The following is a 12,838-nucleotide window of genomic DNA, read 5'->3' as shown; positions in this document are numbered from 1 at the left end:
ATTGAACTGGTGTTGTTTTTTTTGGACGGGGGGGAGGTAGCGTTTCATAAATATTTTCTGCAATCCTTGGGGCTCCCCCAAACTTGCTGATACTTCTTTCTTGTGCTTGGATAGTACTCTTTTGAATACATAAGCATTGACCTTCGGAGAACTGAGATCTCCATTATTACAAACACACACACACCCCTTGTATCCTACCCTAGGATGGACAGAAGGAAGTACGGCTTTTCACATGTATCTAAGACTTTTTCGCCTTCTGAGGGTTGGAATTATTTGAAAGAGATGTGTCAGAATATTCTTCTTGGCTCAGAATGTCCTCTAACTTCCTGTTTCCTTTGGTTGCAATTGCAAGGGCGATTCCACTGTAGTTGGAACGAGCCGGCTCAGAGATTTATATGAAAAATTTGAAGAAGAGCTGGGAAAGCGTCAAGCAAAAGCCAAAGCAGCCAGGCCGCCATGGGAGCCACCCAAGACCAAACTGGACGAAGATGTAGGTAAGGACTGCACTGATTGAGACTGCGCATCTGAGAAATAGATGCTTGTCACTTGATAGTAGGGGTTGGCTGCTGGAGGCCCAAAGGCCAAATCTGGCCTTCAAAGGCCATTTGACCCCTGACTGAGTCCCTGCCACCCTCCCCACTTTTTATGCACCATATTAATCTAAGCCATGGCATAGACAGAGGGCTCGTTAACCCTCTTTCCTGCAGTTTTGTGGCAGAGCCCCATGTGAGATGCCCGAAGAAAGAGCTCTGCCTTCCTTCTATCACGGAAGCTGAGGTGGTCTCCCATCCAGGCACTGACCAGACCCAGACCTGCTAAGCTTTCAGCAAGGTGGCTGCATTATATGCTTCCATATCACACCACGGAGCGCTGTTGCAGTTCAGAGATTTGCAGGGGAAATGGGGTGAGGCGGTGTTAGTTATTCAACTTGTACCCTGCTCCTCGTTAAAGCTCATGCAGCAGCTTTTACACACACACACACACACACACAAAATTATACATATGTAAGATTTTTTTAAACTAATCTTTAAAAAGAATGCAGTATAAAATGGCAGGCCAAAAATCAGAATCGGTGCTTGTACGAAGCTATTCAAAGGTTAGCTTGGCTTATGTGGATGTGAGCTAATATTTCTGACCCTCCTGCCTATGTTCAGTTAATATTAAGGCCCCTGTGAGCAATAAGTTGTTGATACAGTATGCATTTTATTGTATGGTATTTGGGGGTGGATTTGATTTATTCTATTGTGTTACCTGCTTTAGATATAACCCACCCTGGGACCTCGCAGTGAAGGGTGAATAACAAATGTACAATAGAAGCATTAGAGCAATGCAAACAGTGCTGAGACGTAATCTGGGGCAGTTTCTGAAAGTGTTTGCATTTTGGCATATAAGTACCTAGATCAGTGATTCTCAAACGGTGCGCCCAGGCACACTGGTGCGCCCTAAGAGGTGGCTAGGTGTGCCTCAAATATTATGAAAGTATATTTTAAAAATGAGAAGAAACCCATTTGTATAGGGTAAGTAATAGTTTTCTATAGTTTATTTTTATTCATAGTTTAAAATATATTAATATATTTTTAATTTTGTACACGAAGTGCGCCAGAAAATTTTTATATGTTTTACAGTGCGCCGCGAACCAAAAAAGTTTGAGAACCACTGACCTAGATGATAGCATGGGTGTGGCTTTAAGGATCAAAAAGAAAGAGGGTCCCATTGGATTCTTAGTAGCATGCACAGCTGCAGGCAACGTGGTGGGGCGGAGGCACTTATGTGACCTCCCAGCAAGGGGTGCTGCTGCTTAATGGGAGAAGTGAGGAGGAGGTGAGGTTGGCATGGTTCAGCGTCCCCGACACCTTGCACCTCTCCGTTCCAATAAACAACAGCTACCCACCTGCCTGGTGGTCAGTTAAGTGCATCTGCCCCACTTCGCCATTCCCTACTGGGCATCCCTTGATGGGGGTGGGTGGTTTGGTGGGAAGCAGTGGTGTGTTTGCCCAGATCTCTGAGCAGCAGGGAGTGTACTGTCTAGAGAGCCTTGAAAATACATTGCATGTCTTCTCTGAGAAGAGGAGGCATAAGAATTTACTTTTGATTATTTTTCCATAAGGAAGCTTTTGGTGCAGCCCTCCAGATACCGTATCAGGTTTGAATGCAGGTGGGGGAATGTCATATTTTCTTTTCTTTATTTATACAAGAGAAAAAGTGCAGTACATAGCAAAATATCTAGTATTTATATAATTCTTAACAATGAAAGAAGAAAAGTATAAAATGTTTTCTGATCTAACTTGTGAGTCCGATAAAATACTACTACAAATATTTAAGAAGAGATATGTGTTGATAGTTATTATTCCAGTACTTAATAGATAAAACACAGTTCTCTACAACCTTATCCATTGGTATGCCTTCTTTCTTTTCTTAATTATACATTAATTTACTCATTTCGAGCAACCATTCATGTTTTACTTCCAATGAGGAGGAAGTTGGACTTTCCCATTTGTATGCAATGCTAATACTTGCTGCTGTTTAAAAGGCAAGAAATCATTTCTGCATTACCAGGAAGGACCAAACATTTCGATGCACAACACTATTTTAGGGTGAGGGACGTTGTGCTTGGAATGGTCCCTCCACAGGAATGCAATGTTACCAGCTCGTCTTGATCTTGCAGTACTAACATGGAGGCTGCTGACGTGAGCAAAAACCAGTCCCAAGTCTCACTGGTCACAAACAAACTTGCATTGCTGTAAACTTTTTGTGCAGAGGGATTGCAGCCTTTGTTTGGATGTTAATTGGGTGCTTGGTTTCGCCCAAACGTCAATGAGGGACCTGTTCCTCCAGCCACGTCTATCTCAGTGACCACCCTGTCTTTTTTTTTTTTAAAAAAAATTACCATTTTGTCAAAAACTTTACTTTCTTTTCTTTTGATCATAAACAATACCTCCCTCCTTGTCCCCCTATGGCTCCTTGGTGCTTTGACATATAAACCTTTGCAAGCCACCGCAATCCAGCGTGGAGGTTTGTGCTTGTTTTGTGTAAATGGAGACAAGAAAGGGACAGAGCTCAGTAGCTGAGCGCCTGCTTCACATGCAGAAGGTCCCAGCTTCAGTCCCTGACATCTCCAGGTGTGGCTGGGAGAGAAGCCAGAATGAAATTCCAGAGAGCTGCTGCCAAGTCAGTGTTAAGAAGACTAAGCTAGGGGGGATTGATAACTGGGACTCAGTATAGGGCAGCTTCCTGGGTGCATCCATGGGAGTGATCATGCTGGTGATGCTCCTCTGGAGGCTACCAGGAACAACTAAGAAAAGCACTCCATTTCTCTTTGCCATGCAGCAGTCAAGCCCCTGAAGCATGCTCTGCTCCAGCTGCTAGGAGGCACAGTCAGTCTTGCATGGGCAAGAAGGTGCCTCCCACTTCCTCTCTGGAATCAGTTTTCTTCTGCCTCTGGAGGAGCAGGTCAGAGGTTCAGCCTCTGGCCAATATACCATTTCATGAGGGGGAAGTGAGTAGGTAGTTCCTCTGAAGTAACTTTTTGCTGGCATTCTGTGCACGCAGGGAGCTCCAGCGACTCTGACTGCGAGTCGGATGATGACAGCTGCTCTAGCAGCTCAGATTCGGAGGTTTTTGACGTCATCGCTGAAATTAAACGGAAGAAGGCTCACCCGGATCGGCTGCATGAGGAGCTGTGGTACAATGACCCCGGGCAGGTATTGCATATAAAAAAGCAATCCTTAAACGTTTGCGCTGGGCCTGAGCTGCCGGCGACCTACCAAGCCCAAAGCAGTGGGACTTAATTTAGCTGTTACTAACTTACTGTCATTAGGGAAGGGCTGTAGCTCAGTGGTAGGACATCTGCTTTGCATGCAGAAGGTCTAGGCTGAATCCCCAGTGTCTTCAGTAGGGCTGGAAAAGGCTTCCGTCGGAATCCTGGAGATCTGCAGCCAATCAGTGAAGACAGTACTGACCTAGATGGACCAATGGTCTGACACTGTGTACGGCAGATTCCTATGTTTCAATAAGTCTAAAGCCTCGTTCTCACTGAAGTGGCAATTCTGTGTCTGGGCAGTACTATTTCATACAAACAACGAGCAGCAAGCCAAGAACAAACCTTGGTTACCACTCATGGTTTGTCTGGAGAGAAACAAACCATGAGCCCAAGCTTGGATGTCATTACAAGCCAGACGTTGGCTTGTTTCAGTTGTGGTACGGCAGTGGAGCAAGCACATTTTGTCAGCATGCACTGCCGTCCTGTGTGTTCACATTAAACCGTAGTTCCTTTTTATCTATGATTTAATGTGACGTGGGAACTAGGCTATTAGGCATGACAAACGTTAGTTGGATCGGGGCTCTTGTGTTGGACGCATACTGCATAATTAAGTTCTGGGATGCATATAACTGACTTTCAGCATTCACTGCCACAAGATGACCACCAGTGGGCTTTAACAAGCATTACACAAATTCACAACTGGGTGCCAGCTTTCAAGCTAAATGGTACTTCCATGTTCAAAAGCAGTACTATATACTTGCCCTGAGGGGGCAGAAATGTAGAAGGTGAGCCAGTACTTGCAAATATGCATAGCTTTTGCTAGTTGGCTAGCTACTTCACTGGCTTTTAAGGCATGCATTAGGATTATCTCAGTGCAATATATTTATTCTATTTTTATTTTATTCTGTTGTCTTTTTTCAATGTCGAAAGTATACCCCACCAGGGTCATAACATAAAGTAGATTTTGTTTTAATCTCCAAGGCAGATGGCTGGCTGAGTGTTAAGGTTTTTGAACCTGTGACCCTCCAGATGATGTTGGACCCCCACCAGCCCCAGACAGCATGGCTGGTGGCCAGCGATGATAAATTTCATAATAAATAAAACAGTGGAAGTCCAGCAGCATCACAGGTTTCCAATCCCTGGATTAGAGTAACGGATTCACTGGTTGCTAGACCTTGGCGAAAGAAAGGTTTAGGGTCTCAGACATTTCAAAAGTGCACTAGCAAGCAACAGGAATAGGCCATAAAGGAAAATACCAGAACTTCAAAGAGATCTAGGGCACAAACATATTATGGCGTAAGCTTTTGCAGACTAGACTCTACCAGATGCATAATCGTAAATTGGTAGGTATAGGTCTGTGCAATTATATATGTATGTGCTCACACACGTATTTGTAAAGGAAAAAATAATGTAAAGGTTGCAGGTGCCATAACATTTTTTGATTCAACAAACGAACACCTCTGGAAATTAATACTCTTCTGGAAGTTAACGTTAGGAACAAATTTTGTATCTCACCTTTGTAAGGCAGAAAGCAGATCTGGAACACCTTTCCTACAAAGGAAGGCCTGAACCATTTGAAGCTTTTTTTTTTTTAGTTTAGAAGGGAATAAAAAGATTAAGGAGAAGGGAACATGATAGAAATTTATAACATTGCGACGGAGAGAAAGCATAGACAAGGATTTTATATATGCCTGCTGTCATGACACTAGAAATCTGAATCTTCCAATGACAATGAATGCCAGGAAGTTCATGTCAGAGCAAAAGTGCTGTTTATAATTAATTTATGGAATCCATTGCCACCGTATATGATGATGGTTGCTAATCTAGATGGCTTTAAAAAAATAGACAAGTTCGTGGGAAATAAGTCTATCAGATGCCTATGAGAGCTCAATAAAACCTCCTAATAAAAAGAGACTGCTTCCTTCAGAGGCAGTCTCCCTCCTGGGGGTTTCAGTCAGTAGGGGAGACCTGTTGCCTTCATGCCCTGTGTGTGGACTTCCCAGTGGCAACTGGATGGACTCTTGCAGTGGAGCAGCAGCCGGGCTCTTCTGAAGTCCTGAGTGCTCGTTGACTGAGAACAGTTCCTGTTGAAATGTGAAGGAAACGTCTGTTCAGCAATGAAAGTGGTGTTGATTACTCTTAAGAACAAAAGTCTCTTCGCTCATGGTTATGCAAAGCTCCGACTGCGCACGTGCATGTGGTTTCTTCCTTCAGATTGCTATGATAATTTTGAATGAGGAAATTCCTCATCTCCTGTAAAGCAACATGCTAGTTCAACTGAATGCGAAAGTAAATTACCATGGTCATTCTTTTTTTTCTTTTTTTTTGATGGGTCACAGTGTTGCAAAGGTCAGGAACTTGTACTGAGCAGAAATCATAATCTCACTTTTCTGATGAAACAGCAGTAATTTCAACAAACTTAACCCCTTGTTCCTTTTTTTCTGCTCTGCAAGCATATGCTAAATTCTTCATACGCAGTCAGTGCAGCTTGAGAGACAGTTTTCAATGCAGTGCAATTTTCGTTTTGAGCTCTATACTTTGCCCTATTTTTGTCTGTGCTTGGGTAGCATCCATTGTAGAAAGACCAAGCATCAAACTACCTTGCAAAACCGGTGCCAGTCTTCTCCCAGTCCTGTTCTTGTTGCCATGTAGGTGGACACCGGAAGCTACCAACACACAGCTACCAGAATTCAAGAGATTACAATCCTGTCCGCACAACCTAGTGCACAAGTCCCATTGAACTCAATGGGCTTTATTACATCTGTGTAGACATGGATAGGGCTGCACTGCACACCCTCAAAAGCTCTGGATGTGTGGATGGTGATGGCAAAATACTAGGTAGAGTAGCCTGTGGGCCTCCAGATGTTGCTGAACTACAACTCCCATCATCACTAGCCGCTGCCCGTGCTCACTAGGGCTGATGGGAGTTGCAGTTCAGCAACATCTGGGGACCCAAAAGTTCCCTGCTCCTGCTGTAGAAAAGAGATTTCTCTCCATACTTAGGTTTAAACTACCTATTAAGTGGAATTTCATGATTCACTCATCTGTGGAGGTGATTTGTAAACCGAAAGCAGCCTGTTTAGGCTGCAAGTTAGGGTAAAGCCTAAGATGGGAAGAAGGGTGTGTAAAGAGAGACTGCTTTACCTACCCTTCTGTTCTTTTGGGGCTCAAAATCACCCCCTCCAAGCTGCTTTTTTTCTTACAGAGGGAAAGGTATGGCATCTCCTTGTCTTCCTGTATCTCCTCCTACTCCCCCTGTCCAGCTTCTGTGGGATGATTCGGAAGAGGAAAAAGGGCCGGAGAGGCAGAGCTTGGAAAAGTTACTTTTTTGAACTACAACTCCCATCAGCCCCAGCCAGCATGGCACTGGCTGGGGCTGATGGGAGTTGTAGTTCAAAAAAGTAACTTTTCCAAGCTCTGCGGAGAGGACAGGATAAAGTAGTCTCCTCCCACCCTTCTTCCTTCTACTCAAATGCGGCATACCTAGGGCTGTTTTGGGTGGTGGTGTTTTTTAAGGCAGGGTACAGCATCTTAGAACTCCACAGAACATGACGTTTCAGGCTAAGTTGGGCCCTCTTGGTTCGACCTGTTCATTCCTTTTTCCTTTTTAATGTTGCTGGTTTGGGAAAAGATTGGGGTTGGAGAAGAAGAGAAGAGTTCCTAAGGACAAATGAGGTGATTCAGTGCCTGTGTGCGGCATCAATTTTAAATGCTGCTGATCTGTATAAGCTCTGACAGAAAGGCAGACTTTGGGAAGCTGCAGATGTGCCAGTGTTGAGGGGAATAACATTTTCCTCCATCAGTCGCTCATCTGAAATAGAATCTTTGCTTGTGTAGAGTAGCAGGAAGCACAAGGATTAGCGTTCTTAAATTACAGAATAGGTGGCCATGAATTTTCACCACACCCTCATCCCCAAGGAGGAGGGGGTGAAGGCGTGGGAGTTTGATTCTTGATTGATTCCCCCTACCCCCCAAAAGGTATCTTAACTATATCAAGTAGGCCTGATTTACAGGCATTTTGTTAGGTGTGGGAGGTCTTGTGAATAGTTCAACACAGGTACATGTTTCATCACAGTTGGCACATCCAGCCTCTCACTCCCCCTGTGTGGGTTGAAATATGATACATCATTCACAATACCAATTGACCAATGAAAAGAAATCAATTTGCATTAACACATGGAAAAAGTGTATCATCCCAGAAAGGTTTTACGCTTGCAGTGAGTGAAAAGCAAACTCTTGATTAATATAAACTCAAGGCAAAGCCAGATAATCATATTTCCCTGTTGCAGCATCCATGGCTTTTACTTTTGTTCATAATCGGTTATTGCTGTAAAGCATTATGGAAGCGGGGAGAAGGTGAAATGTGGCAAGCAAGATGTGCTCAGTAGGAGGACAAGTAGCTGGTTGAAGCTTTCATTGGAAAAAGCATGCCACTTCAGAGTGCAGGTAGGGATTGTATGTTTCGGTGCTTCCTAATGTCATAATCTTCTTGCACATGAAAAATTAGGCAAAAATTCTTTGTCCTGGATTACTGATTTCCATATGCAAAGAATTTTTGACATGAGCAGCATTCAGACATGCAGTTTTGAAGTGGTACAGTGCTATAAGGTACTGCCGTCCATGTCCTTTTTAATTGACTCTAACATGTGTATGTCAATATGCTTTTAAAGGGATTAAGTTTCAGGCACTTTTTTTTAACCATTTCAACCCAATATCCTTTTTTTTTTTTAATTGACAGATGAATGATGGACCTCTGTGCAAATGCAGTGCTAAAGCCAGACGAACGGGAATAAGGCATGGAATCTATCCTGGGGAAGAGGTAACTGGGTTTATTTATTTAAATATTTTTTAGGGTGCTTTAAGGGATCTCAAGGCGGCTTATAAGGTAAAACAGAATACAGAAAAAACCACAACAAATAAAACCAGCGATAAACAATAATACAACCGACTGCCCAAAAATATTAAAATCCAGTAACAAATATTGAAATCCATCAGCGAGTATGCCTCAAGGGAAGGGCAAGGAAAACAGATGGGTCTTCACAGTTTTCCAAAAGGCCTGTAATGAGGAAAGACCATAGCTCAGTAGTGGAACTAGTGTCTTGCTTGCAGAAGATTCCAGGTGTCTCCAGGTAGGGCTGGGAAATATTCCTTGCCCGAAACCCTGGCAAGCTGTTGCCAGCCAGAACAGGCAATGCTGAGCTAGATGGGACCACGGCCTGACTCAGGCTAAGGCAGCTTCCTATGTTCCTAACCATCGGGCCTGCCAGACCCCAGATTGTAAGGCATTCCAGAAACATGGGGCTACTGGACAGAAGGCCCTCTCCCTGTTGCCCACCAGTGTAACTGTTCTCCCAAGTGGGCATAGTAAGAAGGGCTTCCTTTGTCATTGAAAGGAATCCACCTTTTGGCATCATTTGCCATGAGCTGGCTTTCTGGATCAATTTCAAATGAGAATAATGTAGTATGTTCCATTAGGAGTCTCTGTGAAGAAAGCATGAGACATAAAAATAGGAGGGGACCATTGTGTTGTCTAGGACCAAAATGTTCTGGAATGAGAGATGTCCCTTAGAAGTTGGGGCATCTGTCATCCCTTGATAGGAGTCTCTTTTTTCCTCAACACGAAATTAAAAAAAAAAAGGATACCTTAGTGTAAGGAGGGTCATACTGGGTTCTTTCTTTTTTGTAAAGTTGCTAATATTGTATTGGTAGATGTATGCTAGGATTCTACAAAAACCTGACGTGAAGAAAATAATCCTTGACCAAAAACAAAATAAAGAAAAACAAAGTCAAGGTCTAATCAGACATTATATGAGTCTAAAAATATATATAGAATATCATGTCTACTAGGATTCTGCAAGGCCTCACTTAATAAAGGAGCTGTGTGAAGTAAAGGAGAAGAAAATGAGTAATTTCCGCCCCTTCGTCCATGGCAGGAGAACAGGCAATTGCTTCAGTGTATGCCCGGCAGTGAGCCGAAGATGGTGGGAGCAAGATACATTTTTGATGTGTGAAGGTGAAGGGAATGTCATTTGAATAAGATGGGAAAATATTAACTCCTTAAGGCAGGCATGGGGGACCTCTAGCCTGCAGGCCAAATTAGGCCCTTTTGCCTCAAAGGCCATTGTTCTCCAGCCATGCCCATCTGACATCAGGTGTGGAACAGGTAAAGTCACTGCTGTGCAGGAACAATCACGAGTGTTTCATGGTGCTCCTGATGGTTTTTCTGCAAGCGGGGCCTGCATTTGGCACCCTTTAAACAATGCCCAATTAGTAATAGTTGAACTTCCCTCACCTTTTTTAAACTGCCCTTGCCTTAAATACCAGTAGTTGTAACTCTTTTCTTTATCTGTTTACTGGTTGTTAACTTAAAATGTTTTATATGATATTCTCAGCCTAAACAAAGGGGGGAAAAACAATTTTGGGGTGGGGATCAGCACCACTTGAGAGTTCACAACTGGAATCAATCTTTGCCGCAAGCAGGGCTTGCATTTGATGCTGATGTGAGGTGATTGACAGGTGGGTGTCCCCTCCCCTCTGTCAAAGTGGCCCACGGGGATTGGGAGCCGGAGGATCCTGGCCAGATCATGTTCCCCACCCCTGCCTTAAGGCACAGGAGCTCCTGAGGGAAAAGAAACAAGGTTAATGTCAAAGACAAGGGACACACAGGGGGGTGGCTTCCATGCTAGCCTTTGTCTCTAGAATTGCTTTCCTTTCGTTCACTCTCATTTTGCGGGGGATCTCAATAATTATTATTATTATTTTATTATTATTATTTATTAAATTTATATACCGCCTGACTAGCAATAGCTCTCTGGGCGGTGAACATAGAAATACAATAACATAGGAAATACAATAAATGACACAATATAATACAAAATAATACAGTCTAAAATCAATACAATAACATTTTTAAAATTAAGTCAATTTAAATTAAAATGCTTCAGAGAATAGGAAGGTTTTAACCTGGTGCCGAAAAGAAAGCAGAGTCGGCGCCAGGCGCACTTCCTCGGGGAGACTGTTCCATAGTTCGGGGCCACCACTGAGAAGGCCCTAGATCTTGTCACCACCCTCCGGGCCTCCCTATGAGTTGGAACCCGGAGGAGGGCCTTCGTAGCAGAACGTAGTGTACGGGCCGGTTCATATCGGAAGAGGCGTTCCGCAAGGTATCGTGGTCCCGCACCGTCATTGCCAAGTCCTTGTATTCCAGTGTTTGCTGCTTGGGGAGGCTCTTTAGCTCAGTGGTAGAGCCCATGTTTGAAAAACAGAAGGACCCAGGTTCTATCCCTGGCATCTCCAGGTGGGGCTGGGAATATCCCCTCTCTGAAACCATGCCAGTCAGTGTAGACAGCACTTAGTTAGGTGGATTGGTCTGTCTTGATATAAGGCAACTGCCTAGGTTGATCCTTTAGACCCCTAGAAGGCTACTTATTATTATTATTATTATTATTATTATAGTTTATTTATACCCCGCCTTATGGCCAAAAGGCCCTCATGAAGGAAAGTGGTTCTTAGGTTTAAAAAGGTTCCCCACCCGGGTCTACTGTCTGGTGAGGTCTGCTTACACGGCCTCCCTTGCTGTGATTTTTACTCACTCTTGTTCTTCAAGCAGAGTATTCGTAGTCTTCCAGGTGGAAGATCATTGATTCCCTAAACACAGTCATCTAGCCCTTTCTCAGTTCTCCACGATGCCTCGCCCGCCTAGTACAAAGCCATGGAGAATATTCTGCATGCAAATATATGAATTGCTTCTAAGTAGGTTTGGGGCTTGTTTTTGTCAAAGAGCTTCCCACCTGTCCTGAAATTCAGGTTCGGAGGAAAGTAATTTTGCTGGGACGTCCCTCCTCCTTCAAGAACATACGTGTTTTTAAAGATGTTTGTTTTAATAAATTTTTAAGGATGTTTTGTTGTAATATATTTTAAAGTCTGTTTTTATGATGTGTTAGAATGTTGTTAGTGCTTTTGTGTGCTGCCCTGGGCTCCTACTGAGAGGAAAGTTGGGATATAAATCTAATAAATGAATAATACATGGTCTATCCATGCAGGTAGAACATCCTTGCACATCTCCCGCTAAGCTTTGAGCCACTGTGATGTGTGGATGCAGCCCTTATGTCACTAATTAATTTTATGAAATGGTTGCGCTGGCTGGCTCTGCTGGGAGTGGTAGTCCAAATCAAGAGAGCACCAGGTTGGCAAAGACTACTCTGTCTCCTCTTGTTGGTGTCAGCCTTGCCTAATCACCTCTCTTTCTTTCCTTAAAGCCCATTAAACCCTGTCGACCCATGACCAACAATGCTGGAAGGCTGTTCCACTACCGCATTACCGTGTCACCTCCTACAAACTTTTTAGTAAGTATGGTATGAAGCAGCGGCAGCCTAAACAGGCCTGCCTTTGTTTTTCTCAAGCCTAACACAGGCCTGGCTTTTAAGCCCTCATCTGGTAGCCATTGGCTGCAAGGAGCTGCAGGTGGGCAGTGGAGTGGGCTCGCCATCCCTCTGCACCCAGCACAGAAACTGGAGGCAGCCAGAGAAAAGACGTCCAGTGGCGAGCACTGCTTACTTAACCACCTGGCACAGGAATCCCTGTGGTTTACCGGGAGGGGCCAGGCCAGAGTGGTGCAAACAGATGGGTGGGAGCACCCGATTGGCGCTGCCAGTGCATTTGCATCTCACCGCCTCCTTACCTCTCCCCTTCACAATAGACCCCAAGGAACTCTGGTGCTGGGAGGCCAGGCAAGCCCACCCCACTGACTTCTACTAGGGGAAGCCCCATCTGGCAGCACAGAAATGCAACAGGCTATGGGAGGAGGGACAGAACCCTTGGTCGCTCCTTTACTAGCAGTCCCCAGGATGCTAGTAAATGTTTTAGTAACCATTTTAGCAGGCTAGTCACTTCTGCCGGCGTCTTTGCAAAGGTGGCCCAAGCTCCTTGACTTTTTTCTTTAGACCGACAGACCAACTGTAATAGAGTACGATGATCACGAGTACATCTTTGAAGGATTTTCCATGTTTGCGCATGCTCCGCTCACTAATGTAAGTAACTTTTCTTTTGTGACCCAGCTGGTTTTAAGGATGGCTGTTG

The 12,838-nt window shown here is 44.1% G+C and overlaps 1 protein-coding gene across 7 annotated transcripts in view; it reads left to right on the top strand.

The window, feature by feature from the left end:
- DROSHA (drosha ribonuclease III) overlaps positions 1–12,838 on the top strand; it is a 105,268-nt gene that overhangs the window by 7,977 nt on the left and 84,453 nt on the right. For 5 of the 7 annotated variants that reach the window (XM_061590079.1, XM_061590123.1, XM_061590097.1 and 2 more), the window contains exons 5-10: positions 353–494; positions 2,108–2,155; positions 3,550–3,701; positions 8,499–8,579; positions 12,019–12,105; positions 12,703–12,789. In XM_061590079.1, coding sequence (XP_061446063.1) covers positions 353–494; positions 2,108–2,155; positions 3,550–3,701; positions 8,499–8,579; positions 12,019–12,105; positions 12,703–12,789 — 597 coding nt within the window. The remainder of the gene's footprint in view (positions 1–352; positions 495–2,107; positions 2,156–3,549; positions 3,702–8,498; positions 8,580–12,018; positions 12,106–12,702; positions 12,790–12,838) is intronic. The other 2 variants (XM_061590114.1, XM_061590105.1) reach the window with 1 other exon arrangement.

This window comes from Rhineura floridana, chromosome 1 (genome assembly GCF_030035675.1).
Source record: "Rhineura floridana isolate rRhiFlo1 chromosome 1, rRhiFlo1.hap2, whole genome shotgun sequence".
NCBI lineage: Eukaryota > Metazoa > Chordata > Lepidosauria > Squamata > Rhineuridae > Rhineura > Rhineura floridana.
This window is presented reverse-complemented; position numbering and strand designations above follow the sequence as displayed.